At 42.8% G+C, this 16448-nt stretch overlaps 1 protein-coding gene across 1 annotated transcript in view; it reads right to left on the bottom strand.

Moving 5' to 3' along the window:
- Window positions 1-1967: 1967 nt before the first annotated feature.
- The window catches only part of LOC128398394 (collagen alpha-6(VI) chain-like), a 75006-nt gene continuing 60525 nt past the window's right edge, over window positions 1968-16448 (bottom strand). Inside the window, exons 28-35 of the mRNA XM_053359407.1 lie at window positions 14889-14951; window positions 14026-14061; window positions 13886-13922; window positions 9998-10512; window positions 9214-9310; window positions 6087-6761; window positions 3367-3463; window positions 1968-2638 (exon numbers count right to left, since the gene is read on the bottom strand). Coding sequence (XP_053215382.1) covers window positions 2635-2638; window positions 3367-3463; window positions 6087-6761; window positions 9214-9310; window positions 9998-10512; window positions 13886-13922; window positions 14026-14061; window positions 14889-14951 — 1524 coding nt within the window. The 3' untranslated portion in view covers window positions 1968-2634. The remainder of the gene's footprint in view (window positions 2639-3366; window positions 3464-6086; window positions 6762-9213; window positions 9311-9997; window positions 10513-13885; window positions 13923-14025; window positions 14062-14888; window positions 14952-16448) is intronic.

The following is a 16448-nucleotide window of genomic DNA, read 5'->3' as shown; positions in this document are numbered from 1 at the left end:
TAAACAAAATTTCCGTGTGATTTGTATTTTATTGGGATGGCTTGGGGACCTCGACACGCAAAAAGGTAAAGGACCCCTGGATGGTTAAGTCCAGTCAAAGGTGACTATGGGGTTGTGGCGCTCATCTCACTTTCAGGCTGAGGGAGCCGGCATTTGTCCACAGACAGCTTTCTGGGTAATGTGGCCAGCAGGACTAAACCACTTCTGGCGCAATGGAACACCGTGACAGAAACCAGAGCGCACAGAAACGCCGTTTACCCTCCCGACGCAGCGGTACCTATTTATTTACTTGCACTGGCATGCTTTCAAACTGCTAGGTTGGCAGGAGCAGGGACAGAGTGACGGGAGGTCACCCCGTCGTGGGGATTTGAACTGCCAATGATATACAAAAAGGGCTTGCAAAAACATTTTTAAATGTGTTGATACACAATAAAATTAGTACATTTCAAAAAGTAATTACAAATGGATGTAGAATTGTGGAGAACTGAACCTAAAACGGGGGGCGGGGGGAGGGAGCCACTGCAAAAACTGAAAATTGACAGATTTTCAACACAAGGTTCTTTGCTTTGTGCTGCTTACTGCCCTGTAACTGGAACTATGATAGCTTTTGAATACTGCATGACTATTTAACAGCTGGCTCTTATCACACTGACTGAGTGCCCTAACTAGTCCCTTACTCACTTATAGACATCTGCCTCCTACAGTTGTCATTAGCTCATCAGCCATATCCTCAGTACCATGTGTTATGGCTTAACAAGGCAGCTTTATCACAACAAAATTCCAAAGAACAGTGCGGGGAAGAAAAGTGGTTTCAGACACTGGTTCCAGAAACGCTTGTGCAAGAAGAATTTATTCAAGGTTGTAAAAGCATCTTTCCATAGGTTCCATAGTTCCATAACAATTTTCCTCTTTGGTGTTGAAGCTCTAGAGATTGAATTCTTCTTTTCTTGTGCAATACTCTAGCACAGGCAGAGCCACTCTGAAACCCTCCAGATATGGTCATAGATGTCAACGTTTTCCTTTTTTTAAGGGAAATTCCCTTAGGATTCCTCGCAAGAAAAGGGAAAAGTTGAAAGCTATGGGTATTGTTGGGACTACAACTCTCAAAATCTTTCCTGCCTAGGACTGATGAGAATTGTAATTCTGCAACATCTGGAGAACAGCAGATGTTAGCCTGAATGATGTCTACGTAGCCACAGGTCATATATGTCTGCCTGTACAGAAGGCATGAAGAAGACATCTATAAATTTGGGACATGTTTTTGTTTTAACTTGTTCCCAAATGATCCCAAGTTAGGGGTGAGCCATGGGGTAGCCAAGCTTGCTGATGATCCTAAATTATTCAGAGTGGTTAGAACAAAAAGGGGATTGTGAGCAACTCTTTACAATGCCTTTTAAAACTTTTAACTAATACATTCATTTTCAGGCACATTTCCCTCTATGAAATTCCGTAAACATTGGTTGCAGAACTATACCACAAATTTTGGATATGGGCAAATTCTGAAAGATGACTGTGTTTCAGTTCTCAAAATTTTTTCAGAATTTGATCATTTGGCTTTAAATACAGACTGAAAGGAATCCCACCTCATCTCTGCTTGAATGACAACATACAGTGTGCTGGGTGGAACAAATTGAGATTGCTTAGTGTGATGGATTTTGGTTTGTTGCTCCCAAGCAAGCTATTATCACAAGCCTGCAGCAAACCACAGCACAAGTAAACAATAAGCCAGGATTCCTAACTTATCCAATCTTACTTGAACCACAGTGTGAATGATCAGTGTGCTGGCACATTCTACCTGGTTGTTGTTGCTTCACTCATCCCTTTGCCTGGGTGGGTAAAAATCAGCATTGCCCAGAGCGATGTCTGGACTCTGGTTTGTTCCTCTCGAGCAAGTCAGGACTGAAAGCCAGCAACAAACCAGAGCGAGCATGAAACAGCTACTTGAAGAAAGAGACGCTACAGAGAAGTCCAAACCAGCAAAAAATTTGAGTTTAATGATTTCATTCCATTCATGGCCATCAGGAGGGCAAGTACAGGAAAAGAGATACTTTGCTGGGGGTGGGGTGGGAGGAATGAAGCAATGGTGGAGCAAGAGATAACCAGAGACAGGCAAGGTGTGGAATAAGAGAAATAAGAAAATACACGGTGAATAAAGGTTTGAAAGGGTCAGGTTGGAGGAGAAATGGCTGGCTGGAGATGAAGAATGGGCAAATAAAAGTAAGGAATCTAAGGAGAAGATGGGTTTGGGTATTAGGCTAAAACACAAGAGGCACAAAATGGCATGAATCAGTGCAAATATTGAAGTGTTTGGAAAAAACGGAGGTTGTTTATACTTTTCATGGAATAATAAAACATTTAACGTGTGTGCAAAACTGCTTTAAGTTGAGTAGAACTTTCAAGGCATTCTGTCCGTCAGAAGATATGGCCTTGCTAAATCTTTGGAAACGAAAGACCACATATGAAAAAATATGAAGACGAGAAAGAGGATCCATTCCATGAACTTCATACGCCACATCTGGTTTCCAGAAAACACAGCCATTTAACAACAAAAAACCCAAACTCATCTCCATTGATTGCAGCTGACTAATGGTGAGAAGTCAGTTTTCTCTTCAATGCCAGGTTGTCCTCTTTCAGTTATCTGAAAAATATCGAAAGCAGACATTGCGGGAAGATGAACAGGAAAATGTAGGTTAGCCTTTGGTTTGGATGATGTTTTTGGATTCCGTCCAAGCCTGCTTTCCAGGTCATGTGGCCAGCATGACTAAACTGCATCTGGCGCAATGGGACACCATGATGGAAACCAGAGCGCACAGAAATGCTGTTTACCTTCCCGCTGGAGCGGTACCTATTTATCTACTCGCACTGGTATGCTTTCAAACTGCTAGGTTGGCAGGAGCTGGGACCGAGCAACGGGAGCTCACCCTGTCCGGTGATTCGAACCGCCGACCTTCCGATCGGCAAGCCCAAGAGGCTCAGTGATTTAGACCACAGCACCACCTGCGTCCCAAGCATAATGTCACAACCATTACCTATAAACAGTTCATATCTGAATGATTGGATTCTTCCTCCTCCCGTGAAATGGATCAACAAGTTTGACCCCCTCCCTAAGAGTGTGCATAAGTGCACCCTTTCATTTCCTCTCCTATAATTGGATAATCCCCTTAACTCCTGTAGAGAAACTTGTAGCCCTGTACTTGGGGAAAATCTTGACACAAGGGCAAAAACCTACCCTCCATTCCCGATACTATGTGACCATGGGGAAGGATTCTTCAGAGAATGCAATGCATACATAGACACCTATTTGTTGATGATGAAGGACACTTTTCTAATTTATAATAATCTTTACAAATAAGTGGCTGGACTTACATGAGACTGAGACTCCTTGAAGTGTATCTCGATTTTTGAGAGGTGACCTTGTTACATTTTGTTCGGAGTTCAGCTGGCGGATAGCTGTTGATTCCACCTGTTGTGACAAAAAGGCACAGGGATGAACCTTCGTAAAGTTTGGAAATAGATTTTGCCCTGATTAGGGTGTACTTTCACATTTCCCCTCTTATCACCAGTGTGGTGTAGTGGTTAAGAGCGGTAGACTCGTAATCTGGGGAACTGGGTTTGCTTCCCTGCTCCTCCACATTCAGCTGCTGGGTGAAGTCTCTCAGCCCCACTCACCTCACAGAGTGTTTGTTGTGGGGGAGGAAGGGGAAGGAGAATGTTAGCCGCTTTGAGATTCCTTCGGGTAGTGATAAAGCGGGATATCAAATCCAAACTCTTCTTCTTCTTCTTATACTGAAAGTCCTAATGATTGCATCTGGCCCTGGCCCTACACCAAAATACAGTTTCCAGTCCCTCCCTCTAATTCTTTTAGCTCACACATGCAATTAATCTTCAAGATCATGTGTCAGGGACTGTGCTGAGGAGGGCTGAACGTACTAGGAATGGTGGGAGCCTCCCCCTCCCTCTGCTACCAATCAGGATCCTGACACTTCCCAGGAGCTGTGGGACAGTATAGATTTGGAACAGTGGTTCGCAGAGGGACATAGTTCAGAAGACAAAAGTTGGGAAGAACTGGGTGGTGAACAGTTAGGAGAAGAAGAACAAGGAGAGAGAGAGTTAACAGACTCCGGTTCGCTGCAAAGTGTCCAGCCGATCAGTCCGAGGTCACAGAGATTAGATAAGGTAGCTGCACAGAAGGCACAGTGGTTGTGAGATCAGGTTGCAAGACGCAGAAGTGGCAAGGGGTGACTCGGGTGGGGGAGTGGGTGTAAACCTTAACTGGGAGCACCTTTACTCTGAGAATGGTCTCTCTGTTCTTTCACTGCGATCATTAAAATCTCTTTAAATGGTAAGAGACTATTTTTGCTTTGTTCTGCTTATCCACGGCCAAAGGAGGGGGGAGCCGCTTCCCCGAAGGCTGACATCATGCATATCTCTGGTTATTGTGAAGAAGGAATGCGCGGAAGATATGAAACACTTTAGGGGAGGTAGGAAAGGACCCATTTTGTAAATGGTTGCTGGGAAGTGATTTCCTGAGTGGGGTGGAGTGGAACTACTTGTAGTTTACTGACAATGGAGGTGCTTTCATGCTTATCTTTCAAAGAGAGAGGCCCTGGGGATTTTTATCTGTGTAGGTTGTAGGCCATTCCTCTGTAAGTCCTCCGTGGGAAAAGCTGTTGCATATGCTTAAAGGGACTGGTGGTAGCATCTATCCTTTTTTAAAAAAAACAACAGAATTCTTGGATGGACTCTTTAGGAATATTTTTGCTTTTTGTTATCTGGTTTTTAACTGATTGTAGATATTTTGTATTTTACATTTCAATACTTTTTAAATATATGAAGCGATGAATAAATGCAATAAATAATAAATAATAAAATTTACCGCTCAGCTGTGATTTCTGCTTAAGATTTCTATGCCATGGATTCACAGACGGAGGCTATTAATTTATTGCTATAAAATGGGCTCAGTGTCCTCAAAATGGGTTAGATCAGCCTTTCTCAACTTGTGGGTCCCTAGATGTTGCTGAACTGCAACTCCCATCACCCCTAGCTAGCAAGGCCAGAGCTTAGGGATGATGGGAGTTGTAGTACAACAACATCTAGGGACCCACAGGTTGAGAACCACTGGGTTGGATGCTACACTGTGCTTATTTCACTTGCCACATAGTGCATGCTCTGCCTTGATGCTTTTATCATCAGAAACCATCCACCTGTAGTTTCAGTTCCCATTTACTGCTTGCAGCAAAACTGAGTGTGGATTCTGTTGGTCCACCATTACCCACCCGGCCTTGCTGTTGGTATGCCAGACTTCACCCCAGTATCACTCTGTCTTGCGCAGGAGGGTCTATTTTCATCAGTGGAATGTCTGGTTCTAGTATCCTAGAACTTCTCCTGATCATGGGGTAGCTAGGAATGAGTGGGTTTCTTGTGGGTGGAGAAGGAAGCAGGATCACATTCCACCAGAAGAGAGAAGAGAGACAGAACAGTTGTGAAAGAGCATCTCCACCTCCATCGTTCAGCCTGGACACTGAGGTCCAGCTCCAAGGGCCTTCTGGTGGTTCCCTCACTGTGAGAAGTGAGGTTACAGGGAACGAGGCAGAGGGCCTTCTCGGTGGTGGCGCCCGCCCTGTGGAATACCTTCCCTTCAGATATCAAGGAAATAATCAACTATCTGACTTTGAGAAGACATCTGAAGGCAGCCCTGTTTAGGGAAGTTTTTAATGTTTGATGTTTTATCGTGTTTTTAATTTTCTGTTGGGAGCAGCCCAGAGTGGCTGGGGAAACCCAGCCAGATGGATGGGGTATGTATGTATGTATGTATGTATGTATGTATGTATGTATAAATAAATATGCTGTAAGCAGAGAAAACTGTTCTCTCGACTCTTTTCCAAGTCTGCTGGCCAATCAGAACAGTAGAGGGCCAGACCAGCAAAGAGACACTCAAGAGGCCATGATAATGTCTAATCTGGCACAGAGGGGTATGGAGAGCCCAGAAGATCTCCATAACTGTGCTACAGAAACAGAACAAATTTAAAAACAGCACAGAGATGGAAAGCCGCAATCTCTTTCAAAATCACGTATCAATAACTTACTCCGAAGGAGGTATAGAAAGGGTTTCAGGAACCTAAGCGTGTATTCCAGTTCAGGCTTGTGAATCCTGCCAAGCTGAATCAAATGTTGCTCCACGGGTCGACTTGCCAGGTCCTCAAGTTCTGTGCCATTGTACTTAGGTCCCAAGGAGAGTACCAACAGGGCATAGCCTTGGCACTTGGCTCTCAGAGACGCTTTCTTCAACACTTCCTTATCCCAACGACTCGTTTCCCTAGTGGATACAATGATGAGAGCCTTGTGTTTCCTCGGGTTGGGAGATGCTGAGAAAACGTTGTTGATCGTCCACTGGATGGCATGGCCAAGGGCAGCTTCTCCACCCAGCTGCCGAAGGGATTCCCGGATATGTCTTTTCATTGACTGCGTCTTGCCGTAAGTCACCAAGTCGAACTCTTTTTTTGCCAGCGGTTGCTGTGTCTGGGGCTTGAAAGCTGGCGCAGTGTGGCTCACCACAGCCACCCTGTCGCCCACAGAAGAAACCGCGGGCTCAGAGGAGACCTCAAAGGCGTCAAGTGCACTGCTTAAGAATCCTTTCAGTTTCTCAAATTCGCCGGGATTCATTGCCTGTGAGGTATCCAAAATGAAAGCCGTGTCCACGTACCCCCAGGGCAGGAGAGATCTTCTGGTACGTTTGCAGGCATCATTTGGTTTGCATTTATCTGGAAACAAACACGTTTCAGACATCAGTTTACAAACTGAACAATGTGGGATGTGATACATAAGCAGCAGTCAAGTACAACATTTCTTGTTTTCCTAGAGTGGACATGTGAGGGAATGTTTGGTCCAGCCAGTCGAAAACTTCCTGTTTCCTCCTGGCTGGGACACACCGTATTTTTCGCTCTATAAGACACACATTTTCCCCTCCAAAAATTAAGGGGAAATGTGTGTGCATCTTATGGAGCGAATGCGGGCTCCTTGGCTTCAGCGATAGCAACGCGAAGCCTCCGAAGCGCAGTGGGAGTGGTCCCACCGCACTCCGGAGGCTTCGCATTGCTTTCGCTGAAGCCTGGAGAGCGAGAGGGGTCGGTGTGCACTGTCCCCTCTCGCTCTCCAGGCTTCAAGGATAGCCGCCTGAAACCTCCGGAGAGCGGCGGGAACTCCTGCTGCACTCCAGAGGCTTCGGGTTGCCTTCACTGAAGGGTAGGTGCCCCTTCAGCTAAGGCGCAGCGCCCCTTCAGCTAAGCAGGAGGAGAAATGGAAGGGGCTCCATTTCTCCTGCTGCTTCACTGAAGGGGAGCTGCACAGAGAGGGCGAGATTTTTTTTCTTGGTCTCCCCCTCTAAAACAAGGCGCGTCCTATCGTTGGGTGCGTCCTATAGAGCGAAAAATACTGTACTTTCTTTGCATGTGACTAGAGGTGGGTGTGACCTTACCTGTTCAGGTAACAAAAGGACAGGCACGCAGCTCTCTCTCTCTCTCTCTCTCTCTCTCTCTCTCTCTCTCTCCTTCCTTCCTTCTACGTTGGACCAGCTTTTTAGCTTGAGATGCTCTGTTGGTTTTTCATCCAACAGAGAACACTGGGATCATTCTTTCATATGGGGTAGAACCCACATGCATATACTTCGTAACTAAGTTTCAGGGATCCAACTGTGAACTGATAATGTGAGTAAACATCTTTCATGAACTTAAAAAAAAATTGGCATGTGTTTATTCTTTTAAGAGAACTTACCAGGAACCTAATAGTGAGAGGCTTACACAAGCCTGCAGCCAGCTACCTGCTGTGTGTTTAAAAGGGGAATGTGAAACTCTGCTAAGCGCAAGTTAGGAAGGATATTAATAAACAATATATCCTCTGCTGCCTCCCTGAACATTCCCACACACAAGGGGGTAGGTTGGAAACTAATGGAACGCTCCAAAAAAGGGAAAGAATTCTCCTCAGGATTGAATTGGCTCACAGCCTCCATTGGGGAAGTGCTGAGGAGACTGAATTACATTCCTTTCTAGTGCTTGGCTGGACTCAGAGTTGTTGAGATATCTATATAAATTTAGATAAATATTCATATAAATTATAAAACGTCAGGGTTGGTTGGCGTACAAAATTCGCAGAAAGCGTAACCTCCCATAAAAATGGTACAGAATACCAGAATGACCATTGTGACCATTCCTGCATTCTATCAACACTGGGAACTTTGATTATCTAAAGTCTCCCATGCACTCCTATACTCATTATTTGAGAGTCACATTTCCAAATATCGAGACAATTCTTTCCTTATTTTAATATTACCCATGTCAAATGCAACCCGTGAAAACTCGTTCAACACCCTTAAACGAGTACAAAATTTACATCTCTACTATATCCCAATAGCATATAACAAGCTCAGCAATTTAGCAATAGAAGGTTCTGCATTGCAAGATGTAAATTGGGACAAGTTAGCCAATGATTTCATGAGAAGGAAATGTTGAAGAAATTCGCTTGAATATCTGATACTATTATATGAAAATACTTGAATTTAATTCATTTTCTTCCTTTTAAATAAAGTTCATTTTTGGATGAAGAGACATGTTTTCTATCCCTATGTATGTATATCATTAATTTTAAATGCTAGCTCAGTCAGTAGAGCACGAGAATATTAATCTCAGGGTTTCAGAGTTGTGGGTTTGAACCCCATATTGGGCAAAAAGATTCCTGCATTGCAGGGGGCTGGACTAGCTTATTCTCACGGTCGCTCCAGTACTACAGTTCTATAATTCTACTGTTTAATCATATAATAGCGAAAAAATCAACCTAAAATCGGTGAATCTAAATAAAAGTTTAGATGCGTTTTTCTTAGTTGCTCCTCTGGCTCACTCATCAACTGTTTTAAAATCAGCCCCACCCCCTGGAAATATCCTTACAATAACCGCTTGATTGCTCTTTTCCAAAACCTTTAATCAATATTACATTTCTGGTAAGTTTAACTTCCATCGGATGCCTTGATTTTCATCGTGTGTCAATTTGCATTACCGTAAGAAGGGCGTAGTAGTCAGACGGTTTGCTCATCAACCCTCCTTCTCACAGAGCTTTTCTCCTAAAACACCAGAGATTTCTGCCAAGCTCTGTCAGTCTTATGGCTCATCATGATCAAATAAACATGTTTCTTGAGAATTATAATTGCAAGATTATGCTTCGTACCATAACAAAGAGTGCACAGCTGGAGTCCCTGTAAAAACAATGTGTAATCTCCTTTGCTTGGAATGTGAAGGGCTTGAAACTGTCCGGAATCATCCATCTAGAAAGAAAAAATGAAAAGGAGGAGAAAAAACTTCAGGTAATAATAATAATAATAATAATAATAATAATAATAATAATATCTTGTGAACTGCCCTGAGACCTGCGGGTATAGGGTGGGATAACAATAACAAGATTTATTCCCCACCCATCCGGCTGGGTTGCCTCAGTTGCTCGGGCCGGCTTCTAACACATATAAAAACATAATAAAACACCAAACATTAAAAACTTCCTGATGCAGGGCAGCCTTTGGGTGTCTTCTAAAAGTTGTGTAGTTCTTTATGCCTTACGCATAGGAAGCTTCATGCAGCAACAGTGTTTTGTGTTGTGTGGGCCCCTATGATGTAAGTAATGAGCCCCGCCTGCTAGCCTGCTCCCTAAAATATCACTGGTTTGCTCATTTCTATATACAGGGTGCCTACATTCTGCATGGACTGGTTGCATGGCAACATGTGCAAATGGCTTTAGATACCTATTAGGTCCATAAAATACCATATAGCATGTATTCAACACAAATAACAGTGACAATTTGTTTTTGACAAATGACAGCTGGACATATAAAGGGCCCCATTACACCTTCAGTAGCTTAGGGCCTCATCAAACCTAAATCCAGCCCTGGCTACCATAAATAGAGAGCAAAACATAATCGCTAAATGCAAAAGAAGGGAAAGACCATAGTTCTCCTCACCGCAAAGGAACGATGGAGATGGGTGATGTTATTAAATGCAATGACCACCGGAAGGATCTCTAAGGCACTGTATTCAAGGAGAGCTGTGTTGAAGGAATTTGGATCGGCAGTCTGACCGTGGCTGAAAAAGACAGCAACTTTTTTCAAGTTAGCACCTTGGAGAGTTCTCTTGAAGGCATTCCTGGCCACAAACCTCATCGATGCACCCGTGTCCCGTCTGCTTGCTGCTCTCTGATAAGAAAGTGCCTTGAGCTCTTGAAGCAAACGGTCCTTGCTGCGGAAATCCGAGAAGCGGATCAGATAGCGGGTGCTAGAGCTGTAGGACACGACGCCCACCCTGGCTCCCACAGGACAGTTGCTTTCCCTGATTCTGAGGTCCTTCACAATCGCTATGACGATCTCCCTCATTCGGTCAAAAATCTGAGGCGTGGTGTCTTGAGAGACATCCAAAGCAAACATTAATTCCGTGGGATATACCGGGCATTCTGGTGTCCCTAGGACAAAAGAGCGGATGGCTTATCGAGTCACACACCAGATTTCCAAAGGTCAGGAGACAAAATAATAATATATAATAATAATTTGTTATTTGTACCTCGCCCATCTGGCTGGGTTTCCCCAGCCGCTCTGGGCGGCTTCCAACAAAGATTAAAAATACATTAAAATGTTACACATTAAAAACTTCCCTGAAGAGGGCTGCCTTCAAATGTCTTCTAAATGTCAGGTAGTTGTTTATCTATTTGACATTTGATGGGATGGTATTCCACAGGGCGGGCACCACTACTGAGAAGGCCTTCTGCCTGGTTCCCTGTAACTTGGTTTTTTGCAGTGAGGGAACCACCAGAAGGCCCTCGGCGTTGAACCTCAGCGTCCGGGCAGAACATTGGGGGTGGAGATGCTCCTTCAGGTATACTGGGCCGAGGCAGTTTAGGGCTTTAAAGGTTAACACCAACATATTGAATTGTGCTCGGAAACGTACTGGGAGCCAATGTACCGTATTTTAAACTCTATAAGACGCACCAGACCACAAGACGCACCTAGCTTTTGGAGGAGGAAAACAAGAAAAAAAATATTCTGAGTCTCAGAAGCCAGAACAGCAAGAGGGATCGCTGCGCAGTGAAAGCAGCAATCCCTCTTGCTGTTCTGGCTTCTGGGATAGCTGCGCAGCCTGCATTCGCTCGATAAGACGCACACACATTTCCCCTTACTTTATAGGAGGGGAAAAGTGAGTCTTATAGAGCAAAAAATACGGTAGGTCTTTCAAGACTGGTATTATGTGGTCTCAGCAGCCACCCCCAGTCACCAGTCTAGCTCTGTGTTCAGTTCTTCTTTACCAAATGGAAATGCTTTATTTTATTTTTGTAGTTTAGAAAGTAATCTACAAATCTTTTCAAAATAAATAAATAAACAGGGGTGGACAGGAAAGATGCTTGAAACTGCTCCACACGATGGAGCAGCAAAATAGTCTCTGTGTTGCAAGTTCATCAACACCTCTACAAAGCCAGAGGTTTATCAACCATGAGCAGTAATGTTAGATGGCGCTGTGAAGGCAAACCACACAGACTTGTTCCCACGCCATTCCACATGGTAAACTGATATGTGCAAAAAGGATTCCTAAATGGGGCGGTTGCTATAGCAGGGGTAGGAGATGTTTTGCAGCCAAGGGCCACATTTTCCCCCGGGGGCCACATACTACAATGAGGACATATTGTGCAATCTCTTGGGCCAGACAGTGAGATTCATCACTCAAGCACCTTATCAGATGCATGAGCATAGTTGGTTGTTTAAGCATTCATTGAAAGAAGATTGGGAAATGTTTATTGAATATATGGGGGAAACTGTGTACACTTGAAAACTTTGGCAACATTAAGATAAATTCAACAGTGTAAATAAGTTTTGATGGAAATAATAATGGAATACTGAATGGTTTAGTTTATATAAAATATGCAAGGATTTATGATATGCAAAATGAACCATGGAAAGAGAAGGGAAGTCATTGATATTTTAAGGTTGTTTAAATGAATATTCTAAATTTAATAATTTAAAATTTAATAAAAACATATTTTTTAAAAAAAATTTATTTTTTTTTAAAAAAGAGCATAGTTGGTTATTTAGAAGTAAATGATGATGCTAATATTATCATTAGGGTGGTTTTTTTTAAAAAAGTTTTTTAAATCCATTGCCTCAGATATCATACAATGCATAATTATACAAAAGAACATTTACAAAACCATAACAAATACAGTGCACAACAATTTACTACAGACAAAAACAGAAAATTCACAAATGTACCACATCAATCCATTTAACAGCTGCAGTATAATGTTAAGTGCCTACCTTGGTAACAAGCTAAAGGAAAGAGAGAAAATAATATAATATCATTAACAACAACAACAACAACAACAACAACAACAACAACAACAACATATTATTTATACCCCGCCCATCTGGCTGGGTTTCCCCAGCCACTCTGGGTGGCCCCCAAAAGAATCTTAAAAACACAATAATACATCAAACATTAAAAACTTCCCTAAACAGGGCTGTCTTCAGATGTCTTCTAAAAGTCAGGTTGCTTATTTCCTTGACATCTGATGGAATGGCGTTCCAAAAGGCGGGTGCCACTACCGAGAAGGCCCTCTGCCTGGTTCCCTGGTAACCTTACTTCTTGCAGTGAGGGAACCGCCAGAAGGCCCTTGGAACTGGACCTCAGTGTCCAGGCTGAACGATGGGGGTGGAGACACTCCTTCAGGTATACTGGCAAATTATGTAGCAAATGTTCAAGAATCTCTTCTAGTTATCATAGAATGCTTCAACCATTATTTTACAGAAATCCTTTTGAATGGAATCGCGTAGCAATGGGGTGTAACACCAAATGTAGAGGGCATTTGTGTCACATCCAATTTGTGCATTTAAAGCACATGATGTCCCCCCAAAGAATTGAGGGCACTGTAGTTATTTAAGGGTGCTGGGAATTAGAGCTCTCTGATGGGTAAATAGAATTCCTAGTATTCTTGGGGGTGGGGGGGAAGCCATGGCTGTTAAAGTGGCATATATGTGCTTTAAATCACAGTGTGGATGTGACTTCAGATATAGCAAGTGACCACCGTGAGTAAGCTTGGCTGGTGAAGTTAAACAAGAATGAATAAATGGATTATTCAATGAAGCAAAAGGTCCCAGCAGCTGGTCCTGTAGAAAGGACAAATTCACCAGCTCCCAAATGTGTTTATTGCTTGGTGTAGACATTTCTGGCTCCCATGAAAAGTTAAAAAAAGCTGAATTAGGAAAGTGATATATCACAGTCGCATAGGACTGCAGGATCTGAGCTATGACACAACAATGGAAATGGTCGTCAAGGAGCTATCATGACAACAGCCAGAGATAACTATTTGAAGACTCATCGACTTCTTAAGCCTGTGGAGGTCAGTAGTCAACCAAAGCTATATGATTAAGGGTGTTCTATCTGCCCATGAACATGGGTGGCACTGTGGGTTAAACCACAGAGCCTAGGACTTGCCGATCAGAAGGTCAGCACTTCAAATCCCCGCGATGGGGTGAGCTCCCGTTGCTCGGTCCCTGCTCTTGCCAACCTAGCAGTTCGAAAGCACACCAGTGCAAGTAGATAAATAGGTACCACTCCGGCGGGAAGGTAAACGGCGTTTCTGTGCGCTGCTCTGGTTCGCCAGAAGTGGCTTAGTCATTCATGCTGGCCACATGACCCGGAAGCTGTACGCTGGCTCCCTCGGCCAATAAAGCGAGATGAGCGCCGCAACCCCAGAGTCGGCCATGACTGGACCTAATGGTCAGGAGTCCCTTTACCTTTATCTGCCCATGACAATAGGACAATCATTTATCCTTCATGAGTAACTGAATGCAGTAGGAATCAATACTTACAGCTGTGCTCACGAATATAAGCAATGAGTTCGCACGGCTACAGAGTGAGAAAGAGAAGAAAAGTTGAGTAATCCACAGATTACGGGGGGATTATAGAACCTTTCTGAATATTTAAGGTCCATGATGTGGTGAATACATACGGAAAAAGAAGCCACACCCTTTGCTCCTTTAATACCCTGAAAGAAGAAAAATAGCATATTGTAGTAGAACAAATAGATTTCTGTGCTCAGTCACAATTGATAATGAAGTTGAAAGGAAAGTCATTAAGTAAGGCAACTGCAGCAGAATATCAACAGTCATTCAGCAAAGCCATTTGTTCCGTTGATTTGGTTTATAACTTAGAAATATGGGGCGACACCATTTTTTTATTATTGATAAGAAATATCAATAAACACACCTAGGATTCAGTATCATTCGGTGTTGCTTTCATTTGAAAGATATCTATCTATATTCTGCAAATTAAAAAAAAATTGATACAGTGGTACCTCAGGTTAAGTACTTAATTTGTTCTGGAGGTCCGTACTTAACCTGAAACTGTTCTTAACCTGAACCACCACTTTAGCTAATGGGGCCTCCTGCTGTTGCCGCACCGCTGGAGCACGATTTCTGTTCTCATCCTGAAGCAAAGTTCTTAACCTGAAGCACTATTTCTGGGTTAGCAGAGTCTGTAACCTGAAGCGTATGTAACCTGAAGCGTATGTAACCCGAGGTACCACTGTACTAGACTATACTACACCGAAATGTTTAAATGTTTCTTTGATTGTCCTTGAATCTTCCGATCACACTTGCCACACCAACGTTTGAGAACCACTGCCTTAAAATGACACACCCTATTCTAGTCTTACTCAGTCGACACAAGGGGAAAAAATTAATTAGCTATGGCGATATAGATGGAGGTGTAAATTATATATCACACCTGGCCTACAGTTATTGTAGCCCACACAATGACTGAGCTCTATATGCATAGCAGGTTTCCCAAAGCAAAGATGGCATATTCACGTACCCTACGTCCAGGAGGACCACGATCTCCCAATGTACCCTTGAGGCCAGTAGCACCTTCAGGACCCTGAAAACAATGATGGGGAGAGACACTCCTTTAAAATGCAATTAGCATCTTGGGCATTACCAAAAAGGTAAACGAGCCTAACAGTAAAATACAGGATAGACAATCAGTGAACTGGAGTTACTCCTTATGAAAAGTTCCAGGAACTGCAGGAACACTTGGGGAAGTGTCTTAATTATGACTCCTTAAGGTCAACATCATTATGGTAGAACTAAATTCATAGGGACAAAGAATCAGAAGACTCAGCTTGTTGTTTCTTGCTTCCAGAAGGAGGATTTCATCTCTGTTATCATTCCCCCCCCTGGACTGCTGCCGCCTCCGCCTCCTCCTCGAATTAATCACATGGCAGAGGGCCTTTTCGGTGGTGGCCCCACAATTGTGGAAGTTGCAAATGGGCCTTAAAGATCCATCTTTTCATGGTGGCAGTCAGTAGCTGATTACACATTGAGCTGCTGAAATGGTTCTGTGGTCTGCTTTCCTAGGCTGAGTCGTTCTCTTTGGGCTGGCTGTTTAGTGGTATTTTGAGTAGAGGGAATATTTTCAATTTCTATATTATTTTGTTTTGAGGCGCTTTCGGTTAGCTACTTTGTTGGAGATTTGTTTCCTCAAAAAGTGGTTTACTAATGAAAACAAACAGGGATACGGGGGAAAAGGTCTCTCTTTCCACTGTAGCCTAGCCGCCCCCATTTTGTCAGCACATTTTTAAACTAAGGAGAGGGAAAGTAGTTTGTGACACAGTATGTGTGTGTGTGTCATGACTAAATTGGTCCTTTGGATCTTAGCCTAGGTTTGTATGAAAATTGATATAGTGCCAACCAGCAAGCTTTCCTTAATACTGTTTTTACAGAAACACAGATGGAATGTGTTAGCTGTACACTTATCGCCGTTACCAATAATTTATATAGCACTCCTAAAGTTGAAAACTCTTTTACAGCCCTTATCTCATTAATTATGGTCACAGCATGACCAAAACATGCAAAAATACTTCAGTTTAAGAGAATTGTGTCTGAAATAGCATTCCTGTCGAGTTACGACAGGCAAACCGCTATCTGCAATTTCTGGAAAATCCATGACTCCTTATTTCTTTCTTTTTTTTCTTTTAATAATATTTTTATTAAAGAATTTTTTATGATCACAAAAACATAACAGAACAATACAATAAACACAACAGATACATAAACAAACAAAAACAAAAACAAAACAAGAAACAAGTACCATTTCATATCTTAATTTCTTATACCTTTCTTCCCCGACTTCCTCATGCCTCCCTTTTCTGTATTCCAAATTCTAATCAATTACTCAGCAAATCTTCCCTTATTTTAATTTAAATTTAAGCTAATCTTCCTTATTCTCCTTGTCTTAACCATTACTAATAGTAACCCTTTACTTTCCAGTCCAACATCATTCTAACTTTCATTAATTTTGTAATATTTCTTTAAATAGTCCTTAAACTTTTTCCATTCTTCTTCCGCTGCTTCTCTTCCCTGGTTTCGGATTCTG

The sequence above is a fragment of the Podarcis raffonei genome, chromosome 12 (assembly GCF_027172205.1).
Source record: "Podarcis raffonei isolate rPodRaf1 chromosome 12, rPodRaf1.pri, whole genome shotgun sequence".
Classification (NCBI taxonomy): domain Eukaryota; kingdom Metazoa; phylum Chordata; class Lepidosauria; order Squamata; family Lacertidae; genus Podarcis; species Podarcis raffonei.
The sequence above is the reverse complement of the archived record's forward strand: the minus strand, read 5'-3'. Positions and strand labels throughout refer to the sequence as shown.